Raw genomic sequence first — 9,906 nt, forward strand, 5'->3', positions numbered from 1 at the left:
ACCCAGGTAACACCAGACAGTATGAGACAATAAAAGCATGTGACTTGTGTGTGCAGTGTGACCCATCCGGGCGTCTAGCGTCCTACCATCACTGCCGATGCCGCGGGCGACCAGTACGTCCGGCGAGGGCGTCTGTCTGGAGCGTGAGCCGAATGAGTCCAGGCTGTCGAAGGAGTCCTCTCGGCCGTGGCGAGGCGGGGAGAGTGAGTCGCTACGCTCCGAGTCCCAGCAGTCGATGTAGCCGCTGTCCCGTATGCTGCGTTGGGGGCTCTCCGTGTCCTCCGCCTCCTTTGACACACAAATGTACAAACATGGAAATTGACGCACACACACACGCCAATGTAAAAACATTGTGTTGAGATCATCCCCAATACCCCATCCAATCTGGATCCCTCCCTCACCATGATTCCTCCAACACGGACAAGTACATTCACTTCCTCTCAACAATTCTAATTGATATTCTACTTCTGTCTCTCTGTGTGTTTTGAGCTGCACAGTGTAACCCTGTCTGTGGCTTCTCTAGTTTCCAGGGCTGAGGAAAGGCTTTTCCTTCCCGCCTGCCGGAGGAACCTCCTGGACCTGCCCTGTTTCTCTATCCTCCTCCCCCTCCTGGCTGCCACCTACCACCTCTTTCTCCTCCTCCACTGCCCCTTCTCTTTTCCTCAAACCCTCCTGTCCCTCTCTCTCCCCAGCTCTTGATTCTCCCCTCTCTCTCCCCTTCCTCTACTCCTCTCTCCTGCTCTCTTTTACTCCCCCTCTCCTTCCCTCCCACTCTATCCCTTTCTCCACCCACCCCTATCCCCTACTTCAACCCATTTTCCCCCCTTACCCTCCAATCTACTCCGCCTTTCTATTCCTCCGACCTATTCCCTGTGCCAGATCCTGAGTGAAGGAGGATGCTGGGGTCCTACTTGGCTGACCTCATGGTGGGTGGGGAGGTTGTGGGGTACAATGGCTGGCTTTGAGTGGCAACTCTAGGGGGGGGAGGGGTCTTCATGATAGGGTTCATAGGACTGATCCGTCCAAAGCTGAAACCTCAGCTCAGACAACAGCAGTGGACCTGAAGCTAATGGGTGTGCAGGTTTTTGTTCCTGCCCAGCATTAATACACCTCCTGTATTGCGTGTGACAGGATTTCATAAACCTATTGAATTTATCTCTCACTTTAAGACACTATCATTACCTTTGGTTAAGTGGAGATGTGGCCCTGTTGTTCTGGACTATACAGACATCTGGGAAAGCATTCTAGGTTAAGTGGTCATTTCTCATTTATAGAGAATAATAGTGGGAGAACGGAATAAATGGAAGAGGAGTGACCTCACGCTCTGAACGGTCGCTACAGCTACGTCCCTATATGTCCCTGGGGGCCTGTAAAAAGCCATAGTCCAGGTGACGCACATTGGTTCTGGAAATCCAGTTGAAGGCCTGAGATCATCCCTGGACAAAGAGAGAGGTGGGAATGGGGGGGGGGGGGGGGGAAGAGAGCATTCTCTTCTAGGGATGACTCCATGATGAGGGGAAGGGAGGAGAAGAGATAAAGGATGGAGTGGTGAAACCATCAGTGCATCCCGAGGGGAGTTTGCGTCATAACAACCTTATGTTTGCCAAATAAAATATATGCTTTGGTTGGACAGTCACTTCTAGTCTAACGCTCCTAATAGTACAGCCACCTAACAACTGCAAAACTACTTTGAACATCTAAAAAGACGTAAAATATACCACCCTTCCAGGAATTGAACCCCCAACCTTGTCATTGCTAGCACTAGGATACAACAAACGGAGCCGTCAAAGCCTTAGATCCATCCCTGTACGCACCTTTCGCATCTGTGATAGCAGGCCTTCAAACTCCTTCAGGTCCAGTGTGGGCCCGTTGTAGGAGGTGCAGCTGTTGGCAGCCCGGCCCAGCCAGTATATGGTAATCAGAACCTGTGGAGGAATCATTACAACAGGAAGAGGATTTAGAGCCAGTATCAACAAGACAAGGTATTAACGTCACAGTCTGTAACTTTCAATTTAGTGGTAGTTCATTGCCAATTGACACACCCGCACAGTCAACCAACTTTTGGGCTAACTAATTCCCAGTGGTCTCATACTCCAAGCTTGTGCACAAGTTGTGTAATACATTATGCAAGACTGCTAGCACATGATACATTAGCGAAGTTGCTTGATAAATGCTTTACTGGCCCAATATCCCACTTTTCCCTCCAAAAACTGACCAAATCAACAGTTTGCTTACTGAGTAAACCTGGAAAAATGCCATTGCAAAATCAACCTATGTTGATATGGGAGAAGTTAACATACTGTAAGCCACAATTTGTTTTTGACAGCTCCAAGGTATGCTTCACAACGCTAATACTGACCGACAGCAACACAAGCATTCTCAGCCACCTGAGAGCAATCAGAGAATTCCACATTTCACACAGTATGTCTATGTGATAGATGCCAGCTATGGCACACTGTACCCATTAGCTAGCAAAATTATATCATCTCTCAAAGAGGAACATTGGGCTAACTTATATAAAAGAAAAATAATACTAACTCATACATGTGTTGCAGACACATTGAGGTACAGTACTGACATTAAATATTCCGGATACATTCTGGACATATTGTTTTGCCATGCGGTTTGTGCAGCGACCGTACCACACACAATTGATACTACACACAATTGCTCCACAGTTGTTCTTCCCCAAATGCATCAATTCAATGTACTATTCTCCCTTGAGTGTTTGTTTGATGTCAAGTCATACAAACTAAATCACCCTCCTTTCCACTTGTCTTCAATTTGTAAGGAGTATAAACAGTTTCATCAAAATGGCCACCGATAGGGTTCACTTCCTGATATATTTGGTCCACTCTTTTCCCTATCACTGTAATAGGCTAGCCAGGGGTTTCTGTACAAAAAAGACCTAGCCCTTGTCCTGGCCAATATGAACACACAGCTAGATTTCTCGCTCTCTTTACCATTGCCACATGGGTAAGGTTGCTTTACTATGCTAGCATAGCCCTGACAGGCTAATTTACTATGCCAACTTCATCTACTATCTATCTCATGTTCCTACATGTAGCTAGGCCACTGTGTGGACACAGCACTCTTGCTACTGTGGCCATATGGAGATCACACAGGCTCTTTTATGTTGCAAGAACAAGCTGACTGATTGGCTGCTTTGTTTTATGATATCAAAGTCATCTAAGGATCTAGGGGTATTCCTTTGATAAAACAGATTAAAGGTTGTCTTGGGTGGTTTGTGTAATGTGTGGTATACAGTAATTGTAAGCACTCTTTTCAGATGTCAATCTAGGCTACAAAACAAAAAGTAAACATACTTCACCCACAATGCACATCCAGTGCACTGTATCTAGAAGGCAAAACAATTATATTCACATTCATCACAAGCACCCACACTACCAGTTAGCATGACAAATGTACAAAAAGTGAATTCATGTAGGTAGCCTGACTGGGATTCAAACTTGGATACTTGCAACTGTCAGTGCAACACCTGTCTGTCAAACAGCAAGGGGCTGGAACCTCTTGACAAGGTCATTAGGTGCTGTTCTAAGGACAGAAATGTTCATATTACTCATGCTCTGTTTGTGGAATATACAGGAGGTTCTACAACTGTTGCAATGATACATTAAACAGCATACCTAACCTAGCTACACATGTTGTAGCTACACCTTTGCAAACATCCTTGTGACAGCATGTCAAACTGAAAGTATACACCACAAACTAATCCGGCAACATCTTAAAGACCTGAGGCCATGCCCTCTGCACGTCTGTCTCCTCCTCACTTTACAGTGCCCGTCTTCTCTGATACATTTCACTGGACCAGTCACCTGACAAAATGTGTTCCTTCTGGACGGGACAATAACCTCTTTGTGTCACAAGTACACACCCACAAGTGTGTACACAGGCCTGATTGGTGTCACAGTTTTGCTCCAGCCCCAGCTAACACACCTGACTCCAATAATCACCTAATCATGATCTTCAGTTTAGAATACAATTTGATTAAATCAGCTCTGTTTGCTAGGGATGGAGAAACCGTGTGCCACCAAGCAGGCCCTCGAGGACTGGAGTTGCCCACCCCTGTAGCTTGCATGAGCACATACACCTTCACAGCAGCAGTTCCATACCTACAGAACCAAAATGCCAAACAATATTTTCTCCAAAACATACCTACATCATAGGGAATAGATACCTTACGCTTGCATCAGTTTAACATTCCATGAGGCCAGCAGAATTCCATCCAGTCGAGCATGATAGTCCCTTTTCCTAGCCAAGTTTGAGCTGTGTGTACAAAACAGTACAAAATACTCCACCTGTCTATTTTTTTTAGTCTGATGGTGCTCTGAGTCTCATCAAAAAAATTATATTTGAATGCTGCTGCTGCAGTTTGCTACAATGAAAAGGCTACAATTGACAGCAGCACTAGGCTGGCTCCCTCTACAGCTGTTGGGAGTTTATGGGATGTTCTCATGCAGTGCAGACTGAGTCTAATGTAGCGTTTCAGTGTCCCTCTGCTAAAACAGCTCTGACAGCTGTGGGGCTAGAGCTGGAGGCAGCCTTGGCTGAGTATAGTCACATATGTTAGACAGAGTATGCTATAGCAAGCCAAGTCAGGTAGAGAGCTCACACTGCAGAGAATGACAAACGCACTACGCTAGCTCCTCTTAAAGCAGCAGATACAGGAGACGGAGGGAGAAAGAGAGGGGTTAATGGAATGGACTGACTAAGGGAGAGGGATAGGATTGAGAGAGAGATATTCAGAGATGGAGAAAAGAACGACAGAGAAAGACAAAACACAGCCAGAGACAGACAGACCAACCCATACATAAGAGGACATAACAGATTACCAGACTGACAAACAATATAGAGAGGTGTCACTTACATTCTTGAGTTTCCTACTGCAGTCGGCAACCCTGCTAGGAAGAGAGAGAGACGAGGAGGATCATAGGTTCCAGGTTAGAGAGCTGTCAAATGAGCTGCACCTACTCCACACTAGTTATGGAATGACATACAAATGGAAAAACCCATCTGTACTGAGAGGGAGGGAGAGAGAGAAGGAGGGAGAGAGAAAGCGAGAAGTAGAGAGACAAAGAGAGAGAGAGTAGTTGCAAGAGAGAAAATATTAGAGAGAGTCTCCAGAGAGAGAGTCTCCAAACTTTCCAGCCTGACCCTGTTGCTGCAGCCTCAAGGTTGTTTGATCCTGTTGCTGCAGGCTCAAGGTTGTTTGATCCTGTTGCTGCAGCCTCAAGTTTGTTTGATCCTGTTGCTGCAGCCTCAAGGCTGTTTGACCCCGTTGCTGCAGCCTCAAGGTTGTTTGATCCTGTTGCTGCAGCCTCAAGGTTGTTTGACCCCGTTGCTGCAGCCTCAAGGTTGTTAGATCCTGTTGCTGCAGCCTCAAGGTTGTTTGACCCCGTTGCTGCAGCCTCAAGGTTGTTTAATCCTGTTGCTGCAGCCTCAAGGTTGTTTGATCCTGTTGCTGCAGCCTCAAGGTTGTTTGACCCCGTTGCTGCAGCCTCAAGGTTGTTTGATCCTGTTGCTGCAGCCTCAAGGTTGTTTGATCCTGTTGCTGCAGCCTCAAGGTTGTTTGGATGCTTTTCTATGTTCAAGAGCCTCTAGGCAATAGCAGGCCAAGGACAAATTACTATTTAATTGTCTTTCTCTGACACACAAATGGACACACGCACAGAGACAAACAGACACATACACACTGGCAGGCATGTTTGCCTTTTATTCTCTCACTAACATATTTCTCATCAAACTAAATAAGCACTCAACCATGTGTCAGAATGGTGACATATTGAACTATATCTACAGGTCCCATGTCGGTCTGGTGTGTGCATGCGTTTGTGCATGCGTTTGTGTGTGTGTGTGTGTGTGTGTGTGTGTGAGCACATGTGATTCCATGTGTGTGTAGGTGAGCTGACCTAAGGCTAAACTTGATACTTTACTCACACACTAGTCAGCAGAGGTCATAGGTCAGCCTAGTGGGCTTGTTCAGCTCCCACACAACATTCCATGTCATAATGACCTTTACAGGTGACCCAGGAGTTAAGAGTGTTACAGACCTACTCCCACATGAGTGGGATTATTATGGAATGGTCAATCAAATGACTCATGTCCAGATCGTTAGTAGGTGGAAGCTTATTCATTTACATGTCAATCTGCTTGTTCATACCTTATCCTTATTTTACCAGGTTGGCTGAAAACACTCTCTTTAACGACCTAGATTTGCAGAGAGTTGCAGGAGAAAGGAGAGGGTTTAAATTGGAAGCGGAGGATGATTTGGTAGCCAAGGCACCAGGGATAACACCCCATACTCTTGCGACAAGTGCCGTGGGATGTAAATTCACTAATCCTTCTAATATATGGATCAGTTCATGCTTGCCTGTTTTGAGGTTGAGGTGATTTGTAGATTTCTGTGCTGCAACTAACCCTGTCAGATCCAATGACTAATAGAAAGGCTCTATAGCAATTAGAAGATATTCTGTTTGTTCCCATTTCTGGCGGCTTTGATAAAGAGACATATAAAGGTGATTATTTTCACTTTGTACATGACCTCCCCTTGAGAGCACCACATGTGTTAGTTGGCAACAGGATACTAATACACTTCATGACCAAAAGTATGTGCTCGTCGAACATCTCATTCCAAAATCATGGGCATTAATATGGAGTTGGTCCTCCCTTTGCTGCTAGAACAGCCTTCACCTTTCTGGTAAGGCTTTCTACTAGATGTTGGAACATTGCTGCTGGGACTTGCTTCCATTCAGCATTAGTGAGGTCAAGCACTGATGTTAGGCGATTAGGACTGGCTAGTAGTCTGTGTTCCAATTCATCCCAAGGGTGTTTGATGGAGTTGAGGTCAGGGCTCTGTGCAGGCCAATCAAGTTCTTCCACACCGATCTTGACAAACCATTTCTGTATGGACCTCGTCTAGAATGTCATTGTATGCTGTAGCGTTAAGATTTCCCTTCACTGGAACTAAGGGGCCTAGCACAAACCATGAAAAACAGCCACAGAACATTATTCCTTCGGGCAGGTAGCGTTCTCCTGGCATCCGCCAAGCCTAAGTTCGTCCGTCGGACTGCCAGATGGTAAAGCGGCGAGCTTTACACCACTCCAGCCGACGATTGGCATTACGCATGGTGATCTTAAGCTTGTGTGTGGCTGCTCGGCCATGGAAACCCATTTCATGAAGCTCCAGACAAACATTTATTTTGCTGACGTTGCTTCCACAGGCAGTTTGGAACTCGGTAGTGAGTGTTGTAACTGAGGACAGACGATTTTTACACGCTTCAGCACTCGGCAGTCCTGTTCTGTGAGCTTGTGCGGCCTACCACTTTGCGGCTCAGCCGTTGTTGCTCCTAGACGTCTCCACTTCACAATAACAGCACTTACAGTTGACCGGGGTAGTTCTCTAGCAGGGCAGACATTTGACAAACTGACTTATTGGAAAGGCTGCCACGTTGAAAGTCACTGAGCTCTTCAGTGTGGGTCATTCTACTGCCAGTGTTTGTCTATGGAGATTGCATTGCTTTTGCTCAATAAAATACACCTGTCAGCAACGGGTGTGGCTGAAATAGCCAAATCCAATAAGGGGTGTCCACATAATTTGTGTATATATAGCTAGTGTAGCTGATCCAGCAGAAAGGGGTAAGAGAGATTACGAGAGAGAAATAGACAAAGACCAAATGAAAGTTTTAAAGAAAGAGCGAGAAATACAGTAGATAGGTGACACCAAAAGTCAGTTTCTCGTCAGTTTCTCCACCTCCCTCTCCTTCAACAGAATGGCCATGTGTCATTTCACCTTCCTCTCCTCCCTCTGTCCTTCCTCCTCTCCTCTAGCTTGACTAAATAAACAGACGGGTCTCTTTTCTCTACGCTACCTTGATTACTTACATAACCACATCTAAAGGCTGCCTGAGAAAGAAGGCAATTCAGATTCCACTAGGTATTAGATCACTGCCTGTGATATCAACTGTACTCTCTTCCCTCCCTCGCTCTCTTTTTCCCCTCTCTCACTTTCCCTCTCTCCCTCAATCTCTTGCTGTTACTCCCCCCCCCTCTCTCCCTCTCCTCTTTCACTCTCTCTTCCCCTGTCACTTATCTTGGAAATGGATCAGTTTCCATCAACAGATGGACATATTTCATGCCTCAGCTCATTGTGTGTCTCTTTATACACCCCCACCCAAATCTGTTTTCTAGATATGAAGACACCTGTCATATCGTGAACACTAGGTAGTGTGGCAGGAGTAAAGGGTATGGCTGCACACTAAATCCAAGACAGTGACAAGGGCATATAAGTGGCAGTTTGACGTTTATCGGTTATTTTAATGCACACACAGCATGCACACACACTTCCCTTAGGCCACACCTGAACTCTTCAAGGCATCATATGTCATGATAGAACCAGTCGAGCCACCTCCAAGACATGTTAAGTTTGACATTGCTCCATCGCTCTTTCTCTCTCTCTCTGTCTCTCTCTGTCTGTCTCTCTCTGTGTCTCTCTCTGTCTCTGTCTGTCTCTCTCTGTCTGTCTTCCCGTCTCCTTCTCCCCCGTCTCTCCCTGTCTCCCTTTCTCCGTCTCCTTCTCCCCCGTCTCCGTCTCCCTTTCTCCGTCCCCCTCTCTCTCTCCGTCCCCCTCTCTCCCTCTCTCTCCCCGTCTCCCTCTCTCTCTCTCTCTCTCTCTCTCTCTCTCTCTCTCTCTCTCTCTCTCTCTCTCTCTCTCTCTCTCTCTCTCTCTCTCTCTCTCTCTCTCTCTCTCTCTCTCTCTCTCTCTCTCTCTCTCTCTCTCTCTCTATTTCTCTCTCTCTCTCTCTCTCTCTCTCTCTCTCTCTCTCTGTCTCCCTCCCCCTCTCTCTCTCCCCGTCTCCCTACCCCTCTCCCTGTCTCCCTCCCCCTGTCTCCCTCTCTCTCCCACTCTTCCTCTCTCTCTCCCCGTCTCTCTCTCTCCCCCGTCTCCCTCCCCTCTCCCCCTCGTCTCCCTCTCTCTCTCTCTCCCCGTCTTCCCCCGTCTCTCCCCCGTCTCTCGCTCTCTCCCAGTCTCTCTCGCCCAGTCTCTCTCTCGCTCTCTCCCAGTCTCTCTCTCGCTCTCTCCCCGTCTCCCTTTCTCCGTCTCCCTCCCCCCGTCTCCCTCCCTCTCCCTCTCTCCGTCCCCCTCTCTCTCTCTCCGTCCCCCTCTCTCTCTCTCCGTTCCCCTATCTCTCTCTCCGTCCCCCTCTCTCTCTCCGTCCCCATCTCCCTCTCTCTGTCTCCCTCCCTCTCTCTCTCCGTCCCCCTCTCTCTCTCTCTCCGTCCCCTCTCTCTCTCTCCGTCCCCGTCTCCCTCTCTCTCTCCGTCCCCGTCTCCCTCTCTCCCTCTCTCTCTCTCCGTCCCCCTCTCTCTCTCTCTCTCCGTCCCCCTCTCTCTCTCTCTCTCTCCGTCCCCCTCTCTCTCTCTCTCTCCGTCCCCGCTCTCCCTCTCTCCTCTCTCTCTCTCTCTCTCTCTCTCCGTCCCCCTCTCTCTCTCCGTCCCCCTCTCTCTCTCTCTCTCCGTCCCCCTCTCTCTCTCTCTCCGTCCCCCTCTCTCTCTCCGTCCCCCCCTCTCTCTCTCTCTCCGTCCCCCTCTCTCTCTGTCCCCCTCTCTCTCTCTCTCTCCGTCCCCCCCTCTCTCTCTCTCTCCGTCCCCCCCTCTCTCTCTCTCTCCGTCCCCCCCTCTCTCTCTCTCTCCGTCCCCCCCTCTCTCTCTCTCTCCGTCCCCCCCTCTCTCTCTCTGTCCCCCTCTCTCTCTCTCTCTCTCCGTCCCCTCTCTCTCTCTCTCTCTCCGTCCCCCTCTCTCTCCGTCCCCCTCTCTCTCTGTCCCCCTCTCTCTCTCTCTGTCCCCCTCTCTCTCTCTCTCCCTCTCTCCGTCCCCCTCTCTCTCTCT

At 48.2% G+C, this 9,906-nt stretch overlaps 1 protein-coding gene across 9 annotated transcripts in view; it reads right to left on the reverse strand.

Moving 5' to 3' along the window:
- LOC139574480 (LIM and calponin homology domains-containing protein 1-like) overlaps nucleotides 1-9,906 on the reverse strand; it is a 143,031-nt gene that overhangs the window by 44,565 nt on the left and 88,560 nt on the right. For 6 of the 9 annotated variants that reach the window (XM_071399109.1, XM_071399106.1, XM_071399110.1 and 3 more), the window contains exons 5-7: nucleotides 4,889-4,922; nucleotides 1,815-1,925; nucleotides 87-288 (exon numbers count right to left, since the gene is read on the reverse strand). In XM_071399109.1, the coding sequence (XP_071255210.1) occupies nucleotides 87-288; nucleotides 1,815-1,925; nucleotides 4,889-4,922 (347 nt within the window). The remainder of the gene's footprint in view (nucleotides 1-86; nucleotides 289-1,814; nucleotides 1,926-4,888; nucleotides 4,923-9,906) is intronic. The other 3 variants (XM_071399113.1, XM_071399105.1, XM_071399108.1) reach the window with 1 other exon arrangement.

This window comes from Salvelinus alpinus, chromosome 4 (assembly GCF_045679555.1).
Source record: "Salvelinus alpinus chromosome 4, SLU_Salpinus.1, whole genome shotgun sequence".
Taxonomy (NCBI): Eukaryota; Metazoa; Chordata; class Actinopteri; order Salmoniformes; family Salmonidae; genus Salvelinus; species Salvelinus alpinus.